The sequence below is a fragment of the Carassius carassius genome, chromosome 46 (assembly GCF_963082965.1).
Source record: "Carassius carassius chromosome 46, fCarCar2.1, whole genome shotgun sequence".
NCBI classification, from domain to species: domain Eukaryota; kingdom Metazoa; phylum Chordata; class Actinopteri; order Cypriniformes; family Cyprinidae; genus Carassius; species Carassius carassius.
In genome coordinates, this window is record NC_081800.1 from 5,940,219 (window position 1) to 5,963,533 (window position 23,315).

Below are 23,315 nucleotides of genomic sequence, written 5' to 3' on the forward strand. Positions count from 1 at the left end.
CGGGAAAAAGTTCTTATGCATTTGCTAACAGTACATCCCAGTTAACCTTCACTCCAGAGAATGTAAGAGCTTCCCACTCATTACAAATCGCAATTAGTAAAGCAAACACCAGCAGTATTTCCCGTTAGCTGTAATGCCGTAAGGGAAGCTGATTAATGGCCTTCGCATGAGGGATTAACCGTTTTCAAATGGGGCAACAATGCACCCATTAAACCCCATCAGCAGTGACGGGGCCTGTCCTGTGAGATTGAGGTACCTTAAGCTTCTAATGGCTCAGCATCAGCTTGCAATAATAAAGAAACAAAGCAATCTGGCTGCAGTTTGTTTGGTTGATGACGAAGGAGCCATGATCTGTGATTTCAGCTGAGAGCCATTACGGAAACAGAATGAAAGGTGGGAGAGCGGAGCTGGCCGTGGCCTTGTGTCTCACACAGGATGAGGAAGATTGTAAGACTTAAGAAAACAGGAGGACGGGTGTGAGACAGGAATTGCAGGTCTTTAGCATTGAGTGCTCCCTTCTTAAAGGTGCTGATAGGTCACTTACTGCTCAAGCCTGAGAAAGAAACTTGTAATTGAGTGCTACCAGCCTAAGAAGTTTATCTGGTCTTTCAGTTGGTGGTCTGTTTTGGCACAGGGGCTTTTGATACTTGTTAGCTATTCAGGCTGAGAAACTGGCTGATTGAGTTACTAGACTGCGCTGGGAGGCCAACTAAACCACTTTAGCCAGCAGTATTTTGTATTTTTGACATAAGGGCAAACCATGGTTAGGTTTATGAGATAAGCATGAAGTATTTCTTTAATCTAGGTTACACTAAACGAGAAAGATACATAGACAAACACTAAAAATACTGAAGGCCTGGAATTCATGTCTGTCACCAATCCTCCTGTTTTCTCAAGGCTTCTGATCTTTGTGCTTTTCTATTTAGACTTGATACATATTTAGATTTCTTTGGTCTTGTCTGAAACTTGTGAAGAATACGTGTGCTTAATTATACATCAAATCTTAAAAGTATATATTATATATAGTGTTCTGTTTCTTAATACACTTAAGCAACTGTAATTTGCACTTTGTAATAATACAAAAAATGTAATTACAAGTTTAAAGTACATATTAAATCCTTTTTTTGATATATATATATTTTTTAAATACACTTATTTTGATGCGTTAATGACTAACATACTTAAGTGTATGTTAAGTACAAATGTGTAATTGCAAATATATTTAAATACAATACAGGTTTCTACAGAAATGTTCTATTTTATTTTACCATGAATGCTTGTAGGTACATTCAGCTGTACATTTAACCATATTTCAAAGACAATAGAAATAACTATGAAATTACATATAAAAGCACACTTAACTCCTACTTAAAGTGTTAAAAAGCACTGTAAAGCTGACTGCCTCTATTATACATTTAAACCATAATACATTTTCATTTAATTGCAATTAATAAGCAATACCGTGTCCAATTTTAGACAAAGTTCACTGCAGCGCTACATACTTCAGGAATAAGTCGATCCGAGAATGCATTACAACAGTCTCTTTAAGGAAAGCAGTTAAATATAATGAAATAATTGTATTGTTTATATATATATATATATATATATATATATATATATATATATATATATATATATATATATATATATATATATATATATATATATATATATATATATATATATATATATATATATATATAATGTTAATATTTATGTGTTTAGGCTTATTAGAGTTACTGAGTAACTTCAAATTCTGTGTGTTAAGCAGAGGAATTTCTATTTAGTTTAGATTTGCTACAGTATCTAGACAGCACAAACTAGCTTTTGGATAAGATTCTTGTGTGAGCTCAGTAAACCATCAGCTTTGAAGAAGGCGAGGTAGAGCTGAAGTCAAAAGGTGGGGTTTGGGATGCAGAAGAACATACTCGGCTCAGATTGCGTTTCATCTCTCCCAAAGGCGCACAACAAGACTTCCTCTTCCCCCTTCCACACTCACAGATGACCTTGGAGTCGATAGGACAGCAGCCAGAATCTGACAGCCGCAGGTCATGGGAGTAGTTTATGCAATGCTGAGGGACTTTTGTGGGTCATAGTGTTACAGAAGTGAACAAGCAGATATTGATGGCTCAGACTCAATTCTGATTGAAGTAGACACACACCGCATAACTCAAACACAGGATGTGGAGTGATAGGGCTTAGATCGGGTCAAATCTGCCTCTCTGGACGATAAACAAAGACTTGTCTGTGTTCTCTCATCATATACCTTTTATCACATCGGATTGTTTCAATTAATCATTTGAGTTTGGTAGGCAGCTTAAGTTATGACTGAGAGCAAAAGAAAAAGCGAAAACTCCCAAAGAGCCCGACGTCATCCCTGGGGCAAAGAACTTTACAGATGATCCTCAAAATTGTAATTTAGACTCGTGAAATTACTCAGCGCAAACTGCTGTGCCTAAGGGGGTAAACGAGTGCCAGAAAGGGTGAAAACACACAGATTCATCATTCCCAGCAGAACTTCAAAGAGAGCCAAGCATGGGATTTATCTCTGTAATGTGTTTTCAACTGTCTCGAGGAGTTTATTGCTGTTCATATGGCAGTTATTGAATAGAAACAACGAAGGACAATAACTATAGTCAAAATAAAAAAAATAGATGATTTTAAAGTGGTGTTCAATGTTATGGGTTCTAGTACGTATATAAGTCAAGCAGCACTTGGGGCATTAAAATCATATTTCAGCATGACACTTTCTTCTCACAATGTTGTGTCAACACTTTAGACGTTGATAATTTTTCTTATTTATTATGTATTATATGTAGTGATGTGTGCGTTCATAAAATTTCTAATTTAAGGAAATTAAGATTATTAATTCACACTTTTTTTTCAGAGTTATTAAAGGTTTAGAAGTGAAGTTTTACTCATGATCTTTGCGAAACAGGCTCTTCACTCCAATTATAAGTTAGGAAAGAATTGTACATTCTCGGCCTGTGCCAAATCAATCATATATTAATAATAAAATATATCATTAATATGATAATGTTGCATTAATATTTGATATATTTGTATCAATATATTTTAAATGCATTGTTACATTTTATTTATTTAAATATATTTCAGTTTTTATATTTATTAATTCATTTTGTATTTGTTGAAAGTTGAACTAACAAACAATCAGGAATAAATTTGATTTTAGTATCTTATAGTAAAGTTTTTTTTAAATTAGATTTTATTTTTCTATTAATTACATTAACATATATTTATTCTTTTTAATTTCATTAAATATAAATAAATGTTCATGTTAATTTTAAAGTTAGTAATTTTGATGCACATATAGATAGATAGATAGATAGATAGATAGATAGATAGATAGATAGATAGATAGATAGATAGATAGATAGATAGATGGATAGATAGATGGATAGATAGATAGATAGATAGATAGATAGATAGATAGATAGATAGATAGATGGATAGATAGATAGATAGATAGATAGATAGATAGATAGATAGATAGATAGATAGATAGATAGATAGATGGATAGATGGATAGATAGATAGATAGATAGATAGATAGATAGATAGATAGATAGATAGATAGATGGATAGATAGATGGATAGATAGATAGATAGATAGATAGATAGATAGATAGATAGATAGATAGATAGATAGATAGATGGATGGATAGATAGATAGATAGATAGATAGATAGATAGATAGATAGATAGATGGATAGATAGATAGATAGATAGATAGATAGATAGATAGATAGATAGATAGATAGATAGATAGATAGATAGATAGATAGATAGATGGATAGATAGATAGATAGATAGATAGATAGATAGATAGATAGATAGATAGATAGATGGATGGATAGATAGATAGATAGATAGATAGATAGATAGATAGATAGATAGATAGATAGATAGATAGATAGATAGATAGATAGATGGATAGATGGATAGATAGATGATATTTTTTATTTGTTGTTGTTTGTTTGTTTTAACCTATCAGAAATTTTAATATTCCTGTTTTTTTTTTCAGATTTTTCTTTTCTTTTTTTTTAGAAAGAAAATTAATGTTCAAAAAATTAAATTCAGAAACAATTATGATGTGATGGCTCTTGATGTATTGAGTCAAGACATTTTGTAATTGCTAGTTGAACAGTTAGTTCGGTTTCAGTACAGAACGGCATCAGGTTTGCTGTTTTGTTGAAGCTTCAACATCTTCCCCCACATCACCATTTGATTGAAATGTAGCAACAGCACGCCATTCACAGGGGAGCGAGGACTAATTCAGTGAAGTGGAATGAGGAATTGCTCGTTTGCTTTGACAGCCACACTATAAATATTGACTCCTACAAAAATGCTACATTTCCTGCAGCCCTCCTGCCGTCTGCACGTCCCACAACACTTTCTGACAGCTCTGGCCATTCCCAGTTTATCCTGTTTGTGTCAGTCAGGTGTCCGAGAGTCCCAGCTGCTCCACAGACCCGCACCATGTGTGAGCTGCCACAGCCGCCAGGTGCTTTCCATTTGAATGTTGGCGCTCTCCAGAGACTCCCAGCGGGGTTACGCTAGGTCTCACCTGAGCTAATTGGTCCTTCAGAGGAAAAAGTGTGAGAAGACATGCTGTATTGCTTTAGTCTTTAACTTATTTTGATTGATGCCTTACATGTAAAGGTCTAGACAGAGTATGTACAAGCTAGATGTTGGGATAAAATATGTTTGATCTTCTGTGTGGCTCTGATGAAGCGGCAGGAAGTACTGAAGCATCTCTGTGTGTCTTTGAGCTTTGAACAAATCATTTCTGTCTGACAGGTGCAGTGTTGCATAAGAAAGAGACGTGGCAAAGCCACTATATATATATATAAATATAGAAAGTGATTTTTTTTAGGATAAAATGAACTAGTGAACTGAAATTATTTCAAACCAAAAGGAAAAATACAGTCTCCGGTCACACTTTACAATGAGGTTCTATTAGTTACTGTTGAATAATGCATTATAACATTAACAATTAATTATATGTTTGTTACAGTATTTAACAATCTTTTTTGATATTACTTAAAATACAGCTGCTCATCGTTAGTTTATGTTAGCTCTGGTCTAATAAATAATATAAACAGAGACAACTTTTGATTTTAATCATGTATTAGTAAATACCTTTAATTAGGATTAATAAATTCTTTAGAAGTATTCATTTTTAGGTCATGTTAACTAAGGGAATCTTAATGTAAAGTGTTATCAAATTTCCATTATACAAGTTTTCATGCTGGTAAAAATATAGTGTAATAAATTATATATAAATTATATAAAATAAATAAATAAATATATATATATATATATATATATATATATATATATATATATATATATATATATAAAATGCATGCTGAGGATATTATCAGCAATTTGATGATTTAGTTTATTTATTTATTCCTGATTTTATGCTACACTTCTATCTAGGTCTTGTATAACACATCTGGAATTACATCAGTCTCCAAATTTAACCTTCACTGAACCACTTCACATAAATAACCACTCACCAGCGGGATTTTTTTGTACACCGTTTTGTCACACCATAGAGTTGAACACAGCTGAAATACATGGCAGTCCAGGTATAAATGCTGTTCAAATGTACTTACAGTTCACTGAGGAAGTGTAGGTTGTGGAAAGCGTTGGGCTGAATCTCACTGATGTTGTTCATACTGAGATCCCTAAAACCAAAAAAAAAAGAGATAGAAACAGAGAGGTAAACGGCAATGACCATCATATAAGTTATATTACTCAATTTTCAGCAGCCAGACATTCAGTGTCACATTTTCCTTCAGAAACAAAATAAATAAAAAAAGTTATTTTGAAAACAGTTGTGCTTCTTCACATTTTTATAATTTTTTTTTTTTTTTTTTTGGATTTCAAAAGTTCAAAAGAACAGCGTTTATTTCATTTAAATGTATTTATTTATTTATTTTGTCAATTGAATGCATCTTTGCAGAGTCTTAGTATTATTTTAGCATCCATTAAATTATTAATTTCTTTCATAAATAAATAAATACATTCTTTCTGAACCCAATCTTCTGAACGTTAATGTATATCATATATTAAAAGCATATGTGCATAAAAAAATACATTGTATAAAACTAAAACTCGTAATCAAACATAAAACATATTGGGCCCTATAATACACCCGGCGCAATGCGACGCAAGGCACAGGCCCATTGCTGGCGCAATGCTGTTTTAAGGAGCTGAAATAGATCAACTCAAACCTGGTCTAAAGTCTGCAATGTTTTTTCTTTGTTATTTAAAGAGTGTACACGCTGCTTATTAAACACAGGGACACACATCAACACACAAACATGCCAAATATTAAAAATTCAAGGATTGCAATGCATAAGAATTTTTTGTAGATTAATTAAATATATATATATATATATATATATATATATATATATATATATATATATATATATATATATATATATATATATATATATATATATATATATTATATTAGATTAGATTAGATTCAACTTTATTGTCACTACACATGTAAGGTACAAGGCAACGAAATGCAGTTAGCGTCTAACCAGAAGTGCAACAAGCAGTAAGTACAGAATATACAAGGTCTACAATATGTACAATAACTATACAGATAAGTATTATGGACATAATTTACAGGTTTTAAATACTATTAGCATGATATACAGATAGGTGTACTATGAACATACTATACAGATGGATTATGTGAAAGTGTATGTACACTATAGGCAGGACTATGAACATATGAACATAATTTACACTATTGCAATGGACAGTAAAGTGCATAGGAAATATTTCAGTGTGCAAATGGATTATTCAGTGTTTCTGGGTGAACAGACAGTAGTGCAAGTAATAACAAGTTCACTGTTTTTTGGTTGTTGTAAATAAATAAATAAATCTGTCAAATGTAGTGATGAAGAGAAGTGAGGAGTCTGTGTGTATGGTGTGTGTGTGTGTGTGGGGGGGGGGGGGGGGGGTGTCAGAGGGCAGAGTTCAGCAAGGAGACAGCTGTAGGGAAAAAACTTGTGGTCCTTGCCTGGAGGCTCCTGAAGCGCCTCCCGGAGGGCAGGAGGTTAAACAGTCCATGGTCAGGGTGAGAGGAGTCCTTGAGAATGCTGCGAGCACGACGTAGACAGCGTTTCCTCTGGATGTCCTCAAGAGCAGGAAGTGGTGTCCCTGTGATGCATTGGGCAGTGCTTACTTTCTTCTTCTTGAAGTCCACAATGAGCTCCTTAGTCTTATTGGTGTTAAGGAGCAGGTTATTGTCAGCGCACCATGTGGCCAGGTGCTGTACCTCCTCCCTGTAGGCAGTCTCATCGTTGTCACTGATGAGGCCAATCACCGTGGTGTCATCTGAAAACATAATGATGGAGTTGGATCCATGCACAGGCTTGCAGTCGTGGGTGTAAAGGGAGTAAAGGAATGGGCTCAGCACACAGCCCTGTGGTACGCCAGTGTTAAGTTATATATATATATATATATATATATATATATGCCTACATGTCATAATGGATAGTCATCGCATGTATCAGAATTAGGCTATCTATTTGCTCCCTTTTCATCTTTGAGAAGCATTCTGTCTTTGCGCTTGCCAAATTCCGACATGTAAAGAGCAAATCCGTCATGGCAGGAACGCAACTGGCTCTTAAAGGGAATGAAAGATGAGACATCCTATTTGTTTTATTGCACGTTACGCCCAAAAAACACCATTTACTCATTAAGAGAATAGGGTCAACCCGTTTAGACCATGTGCCCGGGCGCATGGACCGTTTTTCCGTCGTTAAAATAGCAAAAGTGGATTTGGACTTGACCTGAGTGCACCTGCGCCGTGCGCTTTACACTTTGCATTTAGATCGTTAAAATAGGGCCCATTATTATCATCATGAATTGCATAGATCCAGCAATATCTCAAATTATTAACATAATAAAAAATAAAAAAAACCTGGGCCAATTATTGTAATTAATATTAATCTGAATTTAATTAAGAAGATAATACGTCTTTTATAACTATGCCTGGTTATACAGCTTGTATTGTATTACTAATGTTTAGCATTGTTTTCCCCTGCTGATCAGACCAGAACAGTGACTCATTCTGCTTCATGACACAACAGATGAAAACCACTGATTTGTTTAATTAAGGTCTGGTTGTTGCAGAGAAATATAATGATATTTATTTTATAAGTTCATGCTTGATTGGTTTATAAGTTCATTATTTAGCATCATGGCTCCGTGGTCACATATTTGACCTTTCTCGTAATAGCTAGAGCTTTTGACAGACACGCTCATCATTGTTGATCAATGTCCTCATCTTGGTCCTTACGATATCCATTAAGCTTTAAGTGCAATCAAGATGAAAAACTGCACAATATTGATTATACGGGAGTAATTATGAGTAATCCAACACAGTAGATCTCACGTTTCAAATGAAAACCTAGATCAGTAAAACCGAGCAACAATACGACCCTTGATTACAACATGTGAAATGTGGCCTTGTGCTTTTTATTATTATCATTATGGATGCCTCTCTCAATTTCCTATTCAATTAATGAATAGGCTCCAGAGATTGTATGTGATTATGTGCACTGTCCGTTTCCAATGAAAGCAGACGGACCTGATGTTTTTATCAGCTGTGCCAATTTCGTCTAATCACTAGTGTTGATTATAAACCCTGCCTGATCTAGACAACACCTTCAGTCAGAGACCTGGACGATCTCTGAAAAATGAGCGGCACTGGCTTTGACAGTTTCTTCCAAAGGCAGCCAAGAACCCTCTAAATGAAACATGTGGACTCGCATATCAAAGAAAACCCACACCTGCGTATTTTACCATCCATCAGAGAGGAAAAAAGACTTTCCACTACAAATGATTGTTCAACAGATGTAATTTCCTCTCTGGTTTGTAGTAAATGTGTGTGCAGTTGTGTTCCAGATGTCTTCTGCCTTCAATCTAATCAAAATATCATGATTATCTAATATTTTTCACTTCTAAATTTGACCTTCTCCATCAAGAGACATTTCAGGGTCAGGTATGTATCTTTATTTTCAGCCCTAGTGTGTTCTGAAGTCTCAATTGACCTATGACCTGTGATGGTTGTCAAAGTTGAACCGATTAGCATAATCAAATTAGCATTGAGCCTGCTTGTTGAAAGTGTAAACATACCAATATCGTCAGTGTATTTGTGTATAATTCATATAGTATTTATTAAAGTATTAGTAACACTTAATAATAAGATTCTATTTGTGAACATTAGTTAATAACTTCATTTGGGAACACAAACTAATAATGAAAAATTAACGCTTGTATTTTTATTAACTAACGTTAACAAATATTATTAAATACTGTAACAAATATATTGTTCATTGTTAGTAAATGTTAGTTAATGCATTAAATCTTTTCTTAAAACTTATTTTCTTTGGGTTTAACATATAACATCTTGTTTTGTGTGTTTATTCGGTAATAACCAGAACATTTTATTATTATTATTAAATTTTTAGGCAAAAATCCATCCATGTCCATTCAAAAGTAGCTGTACAATTTTTATAGACCATAAATTCTAGTATATAGTTATTATTCTTTATAATAGTAGCTCGTCGCCGAGACAGTGCCTTATCTACCCCTAAATTGTGCAAATTAATACAATGATTTTATGTCTGATAAACTAGAATAAATTTACATGAGCTTTAGACATAACCAAACAAATATTCAATAACTTCAATGCTTATTTATCAATAGAAATGATTCATAAGTTGAAGAAAATTAAACCATTAAAAAAGATTCACTTTTCACATGATTCACAAGTTTGCAAAGGCAGCATTTTGCAGCTTTCGGATTCAGCCTGATGGATCTCAGTGGTGTTACTCAACCTATAGGTGTAATAAATTATTCACAACGAGGGTTGTGTCTCTCGAAAAGTGTAACAGTGCTGCAAGATGAATTGGGAATGGGCCAGAGTGGTTTTACTGCAAAGACCTTGAACATCTGAACTAGCAAGATTTTCATTTAGGCAATGTCGAGTCGATATTAAAGCAACCAAACTGCAACATTACTTCATTTGTTGTCCCTGGAGGTCTGGAACAGCCCAAAGGGCAGCTTCTCATAACTGTAGACCACCAGGCTTGAGAAGATAAACTGAAAAGTCTGAAAATATTCATCACAGAGACTTTGATACTCAGCTATTTATTTGTTTTGTCAGCGTGTCAGCCATGACAAGGTGAAAAGCTAATTTGCTGTAGATGGGGCCTGGAAAACTTCACTCAGAAAAAGAAACAGATTGAGTTGACCTGACCACCGCTGTTTTCCACTGACATGGTGGCAAGGAATGCAGTCAACACAAACCAGTTAAACTAGAGGGAGGATTTGGGCTTTGAACTACTCCCAATTTCGCACACATCAGCTGGTATTTATGGCTTAATGAGGTTTTGCCATCGAGGTGTTGACGCCTAGCCTACAGCAGCTACACAGAACTAACTGTAATATTAAACCTTTATCAACAACAACAAAAAAAGATTTATAGTTGTGTGAAACATGTGATTACAAAGCTGAAGCATGTGCTTAAATGGAACACTATACTGCTGGTTTGGATGCTGATGTACAGTGTGAAAATTTGAACAAAATAAGAGAGATCATACTAAATGCATGTTATTTTTTATTTAGTACTGTCCTGAGTAAGATATTGTACATAAAAGATGTTTACATACAGTATAGTCCACAAGACAAAGCAATTGCTGAAATGATTAAAATAACCCCAACGTTTGGGAACCCATGGTTCTTAATACTGTGTGCTGTTACCTGATGATCCACGACTGTCTTTCTGTTTTGTGATGGTTGTGCTTGAGTCCCTTGTTTGTTCTGAACAGTTAAACTGAGAACTGTTCTTCAGAAAAACCCTTCAGGTCCTGCAGATTCTTCAGTTTTCCAGCATCTTTGCATATTTGAACCCTTTCCAGCAGTGACTGTATGATTTTGAGATTCATCTTTTCACACGAGGACAATTGAGGCACTCAAAGACAACTATTAAAAAAGTTTCAAACATTCTCTGATGCTCCAGAAGGAAACAAGATGCATTAAGAGCTGGGGGTGAAAACTTTTGGAATATGAAGATCAAGGTAAATTGTACTTAATTTGTGTTCTGGGAAACATACAAGTATCTTCTGTTGCTTACAAGGGTTCACAAACGGTTTGAATGGGGTTATTTTAATAATTTCAGCAATTTCTTTTTTCTTGTGGACTAAATGTAAACATCTTTTATGTACAATATCTTACTCAGGACAGTACTAAATAAAAAATAACATGCATTTAGTATGATCTCTCTTATTTTGTTCAAATTATTCACATTTTCAGATGCTCCAAGGGGTTCCCAAACTTTTGCATGCCACTGTATTTATCATCATAGTTGTTGTTTTTTGGCGTGAACGGTAAATATCAAGTTCTGTAAATGTCCAACAGTTGCTGTCTCCTAAGATCTATACTTTGCACAGTTTTCTAGCTAGTTAGTAGCTAGTTTAGCAATGTGTAAAGGTCTCTTCACACCAGTAACAGATGTTTAGCATGACAATTTGGTGCAATAAACATTTTGATTTGAATGAACAGTTGCTATTGTGCATGTTTCCGTCCTTCGGATGAGACGTTAAACCGAGGTCCTGACTCTCTGTGGTCAGTAAAAATCCCAGGATGTCTTTCGAAAAGAGTAGAGGTGTGACCTCGGCATCCTGGCTAAATTCGCCCACTGGCCTCCGACCATCATGGCCTCCTAACAATCCCCATATCCGCTGATTGGCTGATCACTCTGTCTCCTCTCCACCAGTAAACTGGTGTGTGGTGGGCGTTCTGGCGCAATATGGCTGCCGTCGCATCATCCAGGTGGATGCTGCACACTAGTGGTGCATGAGGAGATACCCCCTGACAATGTAAGCGCTTTGAGTGCCTAGAAAAGCGCTATATAAAAGTAATGAATTATTATTATTATTATTATGTTCATACCGACATGAACATTTCTGTGCCATCAGTGCAGCACTTGTTTTGAGTTTGATGGTCAGTTTGTGCAAATGTAATTTTTTTTTATGTCATTTCTACCGAGAAATAAGTATTGTAGTAATTATTTAATTATAACTCCCTCTATTTTGTTTTATAGATCATTAAGCTGTTATGCTTCCTCAGAAGTATGTCCAAAATCAGTTTCAGGTACTTTTGTGCACAAATTCTCCCTTCAAAGTTATTGCCTAAGAAAGGTGAAGCCACATTGCTCTGTAAAATGTCACATTTGAAGTCATTCCAATAGGCATCCATGCGATCAGCAGTTTCGTGTGCAGGCAAAAAACTTCCCATGCAAGTTTAATTTGTGTTCAATTAGGTAACATGCATTCACTATATTGAGCAACAAAAACCTGCTCGGTTTGAAAGTAGCTTCATTGTGAGCGGTTCTTCTTGCATGCTACTGAAAAGAGACATTACAGGCAGTAAGGCAACATGCTTTCAGATACAGCCCTAATCTATTTTCCATCATACTGTGAATAAATCCAACCAATAATATCTGCACCTTTTGTCACATGTCAAGATCCGCTGGTTTATGACCATTTTAGTAATTGGCACTGAATAGCAGAGGAAATCCAGAACATGCTGTCTTGTCTCTATACTCTTGTAATTGGTGTTAAGAAACAGAAATTTGTGCTGAGCTTTGAGTAACAAGAGTATTTCTGCCTCTCTAAAAAGCGCCACCTGCTGTCAGAGGGTGAATTTGGAATTTCATAGAGCCCAACATGCCGTTTTTTACGTATTATTCTGACTGGGCTTCTGTGAACAGGTTTATTATTTTTTTAAATTGTTTGTTTTTAGCAATAATGTTTTTAAGACTGCTGTGTAGATGAACTTAAATAATTTTTTTTTTTTTATAAATTAAAAAGACAAGAAAAGGAAAAGTGCTAGGTTAAGTGCAGGCGAAAAAGATGAGTCTTTAGCTGTTTCTTGAAAATGAGTAAAGACTCAGCTGTACGAATTGAGATTGGGAGGTCATTCCACCAGCTGGGCACAGTCCAGGAAAAGGTCCGTGAGAGTGATTTTGAACTTCTTTGGGATGGTGCCACAAGGCGTCGATCACTTGCAGAGCGCAAACTTCTGGAGGGCACATAAGATTTAACCAATGAGTTTAGGTAAGTTGGTGCCTTGCCAGTGGTCGTCTTGTAGGCTAGCATCAGTACCTTGAATTTGATGCGAGCAACTACTGGTAGCCAGTGTAACCTGATGAGGAGAGGAGTAACGTGAGCTTTTTTTGGCTCATTGAAGACAACCCTCGCTGCTGCATTCTGGATCAATTGCAGAGGCTTGACAGTACATGCATGAAGGCCCGCAAGGAGAGCCTTACAATAGTCCAGTCTGCAGAGAACAAGAGCTTGTACAAGAAGTTGGGTTGCTTGCTCTGACAGGAAGGGTCTAATCTTCCTAATGTTGTATAAGGCAAACCTGCAGGACCGGGTAGTTGTAGCAATGTGGTCTGTGAAGCTTAACTGATGATCCATCACAACTCCTAGGTTTCTAACTGTCCTCGAAGGAGTAATGGTTGATGAGCCCAGCTGTATAGAGAAGTTGTGATGAAGCAATGGGTTAGCTGGAATCACCGGGAGTTCTGTCTTCGTAAGGTTAAGCTGAAGGTGATGGTCATTCATCCAGCTAGAGAGGTCACTCAGACAGGCTGAAATGCGAGCAGCTACCGTAGGGTCATCTGGTTGGAATGAGAGGTAGAGTTGGGTGTCATCAGCTTAGCAGTGATAAGAAAAGCACATGCTTCTGAATGACAGATCCTAATGATGTCATGTAGATTGAGAAGAGAAGTGGTCCAAGTACTGAGCCTTGAGGAACCCCAGTAGCAAGGTGGTGTGACTTTGAAACATCACCCCTCCAAGACACACTGAAGGATCTGTCAGAGAGGTAGGACTTAACCCACAGGAGTGCCGTTCCAGAGATGCCCATCTTTCTGAGGGTGGACAGGAGAATCTGGTGATTAACAGTGTCAAAAGCAGCAGAAAGGTCCAGTAAGATGGGTACCGAGGATTTTGAAGCTGCTCTTGCTAGTCGCAGGGCTTCAGTAACCGAGAGCAGAGCAGTCTCAGTTGAGTGGCCACTTTTGAAGCCAGATTGGTTGCTGTCCAGGAGGTTGTTCTGTACAAGGAACATAGAAAACTGGTTGAACACAGCTCGCTCAAGTGTCTTTGCAATGAATGGAAGAAGGGATACCAGTCTGTAGTTTTCAAGAAGCGCTGGATTCAGAGATGGTTTCTTGAGCAGTGGGCTTACCTGAGCCTGCTTGAATGCTGAGGGAAATGTTCCAGAGTGAAGAGAGGAGTTGATAACGTGAGTAAGCAAAGGTATGACTGAAGAAGAGATCGCTTGAAGGAGGTGAGTGGGGATCGGATCAAGTGGACAAGTAGTAGGATGATTGGACAGGAGAAGTTTGGAGACGTCCATCTCTGAGAGTGGGGAGAAGGAGGAGAAAGAGTGTGCGTCGGTCATTGTGAAGTTGTCCTCAGTCTGCGGTGTGGAGAATTGGTCACTGATGGATCTTGTCTTATTGGTGAAGAAAACTGCAAAGTCGTCCGCTGTAAGAGTCGATGGAGGAGGTGGTGGCGGCGGATTAAGAAGAGAAGAGAAAGTCTTGAAGAGTGTCCGAGCGTCACAACAGCTGTTAATTTTGTTGTGGTAGTAGGATGTTTTAGCCGTGAAGACATTTGCAGAGAAGGAAGAGAGGAGAGACTGATACACACTGAGGTCTGTAGAGTTTCTTGATTTCTGCCATTTCCTCTCTGCAGCCCTGAGTTTAGAGCGATGTTCACAGAGAACCTCAGACAGCCAGGGGGCAGAAGGGGCAGTGCGTGCTGGTCTAGACAACAGTGGGCAAAAGTTGTCCAAGCAAGATTTTAAAGTGGAGCAAAGAGTGTCCGTAGCGCTGTTCGAGTCTTAAAAACACCAGAACGACTATGAAAACCATCTTTTGTTTTGTTTGTTTATTTATTTTGGTTAGCTCTTCATCCACTCTTTTTCATCTTTTAGTTAATTTAGTTATTTTAGTTTACGAAGTCAATATCTTATGTCTTCAGTTTGACTGTTTGATAATAACCCTGCTGCTGACAGTTTTCTTTCAATATAAAACCGCTCCATCATGTGGTAATGCTTAATTCTTTCCACACTAACACATGCTGGGTTTTTTTTATTGCAATAATTGCAATTAATGAAAAAGACGTTTGTTTTTCAGCCAAATGGGCAATGTTGATTTAAGACATAATGAAGTGTAACCGATCTCCTGCTGTCTTTACGGAGAAACTCATGTTCTTCACACTGCACATGCAGCTTCATATCGCAACCACTGCAATCAAGAAGATATTGATTTTCTTAATTTTCTTTTTAATTAAAGAAAGGCCGATGTGACTAGTTCACAAGCAGTCACAAGCACAATATTTTGATACTACAGGAAATATCTGGCAGCCATGTTTAGGCGCTGAACACATGGTTCCTGATGATTATTTCAATTATTACTAAGTGTGTTCAGGCAATGCAACAGGTTTGTTCCTAACAGTCCCATCCCCTTCAGTACACCCTGCAGGAGATGGTATATATCGAGGTTGTGTCGCAATCCCATACCCCACCCCCCCACGGCGTTTGCACATGTAGGGGTTTAGATGCCCGGCCATCTGAAAGATGATACTTGTAAACGTCAACACATGCAATGAAGACTTTACTAGTTTCAAACAGCTGCTGCCTCTCCCCCTTCTTCATAGATTTTTAAATGTTATTCTGGCCTTTGTCTTCATTCTACAGCTGCGGTGGCATTTTCATGTGAAGAATTGGTAAAATGCAACTTATGTCGAGGAGATGTATTGATCTGTGACTATGTAGCATAGCCTTAGCGTCTTATTGTTTTAGAAAATGGTTAACACATAACAATAGTAAAAAAATAATAATTTATTTCAATATTTTGTAATTATTTATGAAATTTACTAGCCGTTTCTGAGGGACAATTGTTTTAAAAACCATTTTTTTTTATTGTGTAGGAATAGTGTACATTGCGGTTAGATTTTCCGCCGTCTAAAAGCAAGTGACCACATCTGCCACTGCAACTGTAGAATGACTCCTTTATATATAGTGGATGATTAAGTGAAATAAGACCACCTGTGTCCCCAGTCATGTTTTCATGACTTTAACGCTCTGAGCAAAGGTGAAGTGTAGGTTACGAAAGCATTTTTAGCTCTCTAAGGACACATGACATAATAGCTAGAGAGAAAGACAGCATGTGTTGATTCTACCAGCATAGTCTGCTGTTTACCCCACAAGAGTTTCAGATGTTTATCATTTATAGAGAAATGATAGTCGGGAGTATGTACTGTATCAGCAGACATATCATATTTGTATAAGACAGTAATAGTTTCATTTTTGTGCACTAATAACAAAAGGTTTTCTTTTTTTTTTTTTGGTAAATATAGGCTTATGGCTTTACATTGCCTTTACACATAAGGATGTTGAGAAAAACGCCACTCCTTAAATAATTAAGATGTTTTTCATTTAAGAAATAAATATTATTAAAATGTAAAATAATGAACTTATACCTATATACTGTTTAAAAGTACATGTTAGAAAGCGTGGACAGAAGCAAAAGCAGGGTGCTGAAGGAATGCAGCAGTGAGGACATGACTAGATCGCTCTGCTGATCGTGTCCAGGCACAGCAACACAGAGGAGACTATGTAAAAACCATCTCTGAAGTGGCTCTGGAGGGCTCGCTCCTTCCGCCAAACCCTGGCACAGTTATATTTTAATATCGCCTGCCTCACACCAGCTCATCTTCAAGAATATGGCACACTGTTCCCTTTACAGAAATGCCATTTACTGTACAGTTTGCCTAGAATCAGTGTGAGCAAATATCCTCTCCACTGCAGAAGCCTAAAGTTAAATGGAAACTTCAAAATCACAAGAGCGCTCAGCACTTTCCAGTTTCAAAGAAACATTAAGGTGTGTCAGAAGATGACAAAGATGATGATGATGATGAATTGGATGATGATGATGATGACTTCAATCTCTGAGTCAGACCTACCACATTAGTAAAAACCTTTGGGGTGCGTCCACTGCGAACAGCAAGGAAACTTCTGGGAACTGTATTGGACAAATGCAAAATTCCTGCCGAGGAGCATACGATTATTTTTAAAGAAGAAAGGATAGGGGAAAAGTGGGTGAGACCGATGCATAGATTAGGAGGCTGTTTGGGAGAAGTTGATACAGTCTCTATGGTGAGAAACCTCAAGCCCTTTTCGGGTGAAACTAAGTGTGGAGGTCGGAACCATGCTTCAATCACCATTCACTTCAAGTTGACGTAATGGTATATCAGAGGGACCAGGGGACCCAAAACAACTCTTTGCTCTGAATTTGTTTCCTGTAACCTGCGAACAGTTCCCATATGGCACACAAAGGACAGCAGACCGATACGCTTGTGCTGCTTTGTTTGATGATAAGGCCCATGCAAGTGTTCTACGAGTGTTCATTAGAGATATTCTCTGTTTTTCTCACCCTCTTGATGACAGCGAGCCATGTATCAGCACTACGGGAACAATCTGAGCTTTCATGACACGTTTCCTGTTTTCTGTCTCCCTTCCACGGATGCTCACTAACCCATAAACACTTTCCTGCAGGTCAGGGGCCAAACTTCTCAAAGTGTCTTTACACTAGCTTCAGACGAGACCACCCTGGAGAGGAAGGAGTGATTGAAGTTAAAGCTTCACAACATAACATGTGATAAGGTAAAAATCATAGTTGCCCTTTAAAAGACAGAATGAGGAAAGGAGTTCCTCTTTGTACAATGGAGCACTAGGCCATAATACCACACGCCTGAGTGCACAGTCACACCTCTCTCTACAGCACATTGCTCTTGCTTTATGGCCAGGGATTGAGTATTTGATTACATTTTATATTAGTAGATTTGTAAATGTTTTATTTGATTTGCTTTTTTAACTTCTCTCACTTCAATGGCTATTTTAAGGATTTGTTTACTTTTTTAATGTCTCCCACCTTTAGCTTATTTACTTTTTTTTTTTTTTACTTCTTTCACCTGACAAGGTTTATTTATTGTTTTTATTACGTTTTATTACATTATTTTTTTAATCACATTTCCTTCACATATATTTAATTTTTATTTGCTTTTTTAGCTTCTTGACCAAGGCTTATTTTAGGTATTATTTATTTATATATTTACTTATTTGTTTGTACTTTTCTCAACTTTTCAATAAACAGTGCCTATGTTTTATTTTATTTTATGTTATTTTATTACATCACTTTATGATCAGTGGTTATTTTAAGTGTTTATATATATATATATATATATATATATATATATATATATTTATTATTATTATTATTATATATTTTTTTACTTCTCTCACCTACCAAAAGTTGTTTATTTATACATACATACTTTTCTCAACTTTTCAGTGAGCAATGCTTTTATTTTATTACATTTAATTTATATTTCATATTATATATTTTATTTTAATTTATTTTATTGTCTATTGTCTACAGCCAATGTTTATTTTATTTTATTTTATTACATTTAGATCACATTTATATAAAAAAAATTATGTTAATAATAATAATAATAATAATAATAATAATGTTTTTTTTTTTTCCCGGTTCATGGCCAATGGTCATTTTAAATAAAAATTTAATTTATGCATTTAGCAGACGCTTTTATCCAAAGCGACTTACAGTGCATTCAGGCTATCAATATTGTCCTAACGTGTTTTCTGGGATTCAAACCCCAACCTTGCGCTTGCTAACGCAATGCTCTTCCACATGAGCTACAGGAATAGTTTTTATAAAAAAAATTTAAAAAATTCTAAATTTTATTTACTTACTTCTTTAACCTTATGACCAAGAGTTTTTGTTTTATTTTATTTTATTTTGATCATGACACAAACTATACTCAAACTTGCGTTCGAGCGTGATCAAATCACTAGCAATAGAACAATTTATAAATACTGACTCAAAGTCTCTTATTATAAGTATGAAATATAATATTGTAGTTTATTCAAATTTTCATAAAACAAACAGTGTAGTTTCAGAGTCTAGTGAGATTCGAGTTCAGAGCCTAAATGATATAAACTATGCACTTGTGTCACTATCCACATTATGAACTTTGCCGTTTCTGAATTATTAGTAAGCACTATTTATACCACAAAATATAATATAAAAGTGCAGAAGCATGTGCACCTTATTCTGTAAAAGAGAGTAAGAATTTTCTGGCAAGAGACGTTCCATTTCCTCTTTCTTCACTCTACAGCTTTAATGAAGTATGTACAGAAGATGTAAATTATGTTTTTCCGGTGGTCCCTATAATCTCCAAACTGTTTGACCTCTTTTTTTCCCTGACTACTTCCACCCAGTCCCACCCAAGCTACTACAGCTCTCCAGTATCTCTCTTTCTCTGTCGTTCAGCATTTTCTGCTCCATTCATACTCTCATCTTCCTCCCCTTCATCACCCTCCAACCTTAAAAGCTGACATGTTTGGGTAAACATTACACAGTGCTGTGAATCCTGAGCCACTGGTAGAAAGCCACAAGACAAACAGGTCGTCCTCAGGTGCTGCCGTCCTCTTCAAAGCTCTGGATCGCATTCAACAGCTCTGTCCTTAACACGGCTGCTCTAGTCCCGCTGTTCTTCGGTTAAACCCAAAAGAGAAAAGCAGGCCCTCCAGACATATCAGTCTCTCTCTCACACTCGCTCGCTTTCATGTGGCTTTATCTTCTCCTGTACTGCGTTCTTCTTATAGCCAAACTCTTCTTAAATCATTTACACACTCCATGTCGGACCAAACTTGTCTGACTGTCTCTCCTCTCTATGTTGAACAAAAAATGTTTTTTGAAGAATCTGCTATTTCCCATAAAGCAACAGTTCATGACAGCAATACAGAGTCCTGCATGATATAAATGACAGAACTAATTAGTACAAGGCCACAAGTGAACTAAAACGAGGGAACAAATTAATAGTATGTGCCCACGAATTAAGTTGTGGCTGGCCACAATATCTGTTTTTCTGCATGCCTTGGGTAGGACTCATTATTGTTAAGATCAAACAATGACAAAAATCTCACCAAAGCACCATAAAAGTAGTCCAAATGTGAACAAACTGATTGGTCTGATTCATGGATTAAACCGTTCTTACGCTCCAAAAAATAAAGGTACCAAAAGGGGGTTTCAAAGCAATGCAAAAGAAGAACTATTTCCGGTTCCCAAAAGAGCCTTTCCGAGAACAGTTTTAAAGGGAGAGTACACCCCAAAAAAATGAAAATTACCCCATGTTTTACTCAAGCCATCAAAGTTGTATATTACTTTCTTCTTTCAGACAAATATAGTCAGAGTTATATTAAAAATGTCCTGACTCTTCCAATTCTTCCAATGGCAGTGAATGGGTGTCGAGATTTTTTAGCCCTTCTGAAGCGAAGCAATGCCTTTTTGAAAGGCAAATATCCATTTTTAAAGTTTCATAAACCATTATCTCTAACTTTTACTGACTGTCAAACATACATAATAGATAGTTAATTAAGAAAATGTTGCTTGGATAATGTTGAAGTTAAATTTTTAGTTTGCTAGTTAAATGTAAAAAAAGAAAAAAAAAATGAAATTGAAACTCAGTCAAAAGTTCTGAAAAAAATAAAAAATAAATATATATATATATATATATATATATATATATATATATATATATATATATATGCCATATAAAAGCCCTATGTAACACGGAGTCAGAGACATTCGAATCCATCCGCAAGGCTTTATTTAGAATCGTCAACAGGCAGGAATAATCACCAGAAAACAGGAACAACGTAGGTAATCCGGAACACAGTTCAATAGATAGGCAATGGTCGCAATGGCAGGCAGCAGTAATCGTCAACGGGGTACACAGTCCAGAGTCATACACAGAAAATCCAACACAGAGATAAACGCTCAGAATTACGACCATAGGGAACGATAAGACTTCGCAATGAACAAAGAAAGTCTGCGCCTATAAAGGCAATAACTAATGAGATGATAAGCCACAGCTGAGACGGAAAAGTACTGGGTCCGTGTGAGAAAAGAGTCCGGGCGGAACTAATATTCGGATGATGGTTCCCGCTGTGTTCGGTCAGAAAGGGCCACAGAGGCGCTATTAGTGACAGAGCCCCTCCCCTGCAAACGGCTCCTGAGGTGAGCTCCTCCTCGGCGCCGAGGTCTACCACGAGGACGAGGAGCGGGTTTCTCCGAGTGTTCCCGGTGGAATGATATGGGCCAGGGCCGCTTTCATGGCCAACAGTTCTCTGTCCCCGACGTCATAATTACGTTCCGCGGGATTGAGTTTGCGAGAGTAGTAGGCACACGGGTACAATTTCTCTGGGGTTCCCTGGCGTTGTGACAGTATTGCTCCGATACCTGTGCTGGAGGCGTCCACCTCCACAGTGAACTGAAGTCGGGGGTTTGGGTGTTTCAAGATGGGAGCCGAGGTGAAATTGGATCCACCTCCACTGCGAGTGAGAGAAGTTAGAGGAGCTGCTACTTGACTGAAACCCCGGATGAATCTTCGATAGAAGTTGGCAAACCCCAGGAAACGTTGGAGGTCCTTGACAGTTTGGGGACGAGGCCAGTGTAGCACAGCGGAAACCTTGCTGTCATCCATCGTGACTCCCTCCGCAGAGATGATGTATCCTAAGAAGGAGACGGTGGAGAGGTGGAAGGCACACTTAGAGAGGTTGGCGTACAGCTGATTCTGGATTAATCTTTGGAGCACAGCTCGTACGTCTTGAACGTGTTCAGACAGGGTGTCGGAGTAGATCAGTATGTCGTCAATGTAGACTATGACGCACTTGTTGAGCATATCTCGGAAAATATCGTTGATAAGGGCCTGAAAGACGGAGGGACTGTTGGACAGACCGAAGGGCATGACCAGATATTCATAGTGGCCAGTTGTCGTGGAGAAGGCCGTCTTCCACTCGTCACCTGCCCGGATGCGAATGAGATTGTAGGCGCATCTCAGGTCGAGATTGGTAAAGATACGGGCAGTGCGGAGTTGTTCCAGGGCTGAGGGTACCAAGGGTAGGGGATAACGGTACTTGGTGGTTACTTCGTTGAGGGCTCGGTAGTCGATGCAGGGACGCAAGGATCCGTCTTTTTTTTTTTACGAAGAAGAAGCCCACTGAGGTAGGTGAGGTGGAGGGTCGGATGAACCCCTTGGCGAGTTCTTTGTCGATGTATTGCTGCATGCTCAGAGTCTCGGGTTGGGACAGGGGGTATACACGACCCTTGGGGAGCGTGGCTCCAGGTAAGAGCTCGATGGCACAATCCGTGTCCCGATGAGGTGGAAGCTGGGTGGCCCGGGATTTGCTGAATGCCGAGTGGAAATCCCAGTAAACCCTCGGGAAGGTCCTGCGGGGGTTGACCTTCAGGTTGGGGAACTGGGACCACGTGATGGTTCCTCTGTGGGGATTTGAGACACCGCCGGAGACAAGATTGGGACCACTGGATGATGTCCTGATCCTTCCAGGAAATTTGTGGATTGTGGAGGGTGAGCCAGGGGTGGCCAAGAATAATGGCGTGGTGAGGTGATTGAGTGACATGGAGCTGGATGGTCTCGGTGTGCAGGGAGCTGGTGATCAGTGTGATGGCCTCAGTGATGTGGTAGATCTTTCCAGCACCTAGTGGTCTTCCATCCAGGGCTGCCACCGCCATAGGAGGGTCACATGGAACAAGAGATATGCGATGGCGATTAACAAAGTCTTGGTCAATAAAGTTACCGGCCGCCCCTGAGTCAATAAAGGCTTTAGTCTTGATGTGGCGGCCGTGGATGATCAAGCACACTTCCAACAAGAGAGAGGGTGACAAGGAATTGTGGCTTACCCGAGTGCTGGTGGTTCTAGGAGGACGAGCGGAACATTGAGCTCGGAAGTGACCAGACTGACCACAGTAGAGGCATAGACGATTTCTCATCCTTCTCTCGCGCTCCTCATCAGAGAGGCGGGAAAATCCCACTTGCATGGGCTCCTCCAGGGCGTGAGCCGAAGACTGGGGTGAGGCGAGAGGTAATCGTGGTTGACGGCTCCTGCGAGAGCGGAGCAGATGGTCCAGTTTGATCGCCATCTCCATATACTCCTCCAAAGTCTTGCTCTCATCCCGACAAGTGAGCTCAGCCCGCAGGTCCGTGCAAAGCCCTCGACGGAACATGGTCTTAAGGGGTTTTCCTTCCCAGCCCGCCTGGGCTGCTAGCGTGCGAAACGTGAGA

General features: G+C 38.0%; 1 protein-coding gene across 1 annotated transcript in view; it reads right to left on the bottom strand.

Annotated features, from left to right (window-relative positions):
- Positions 1-23,315, bottom strand: part of LOC132129221 (leucine-rich repeat-containing G-protein coupled receptor 6-like) — an 86,472-nt gene that overhangs the window by 39,575 nt on the left and 23,582 nt on the right. The window contains exon 2 of the mRNA XM_059540735.1: positions 5,646-5,717. Within this exon, the coding sequence (XP_059396718.1) occupies positions 5,646-5,717 (72 nt within the window). The remainder of the gene's footprint in view (positions 1-5,645; positions 5,718-23,315) is intronic.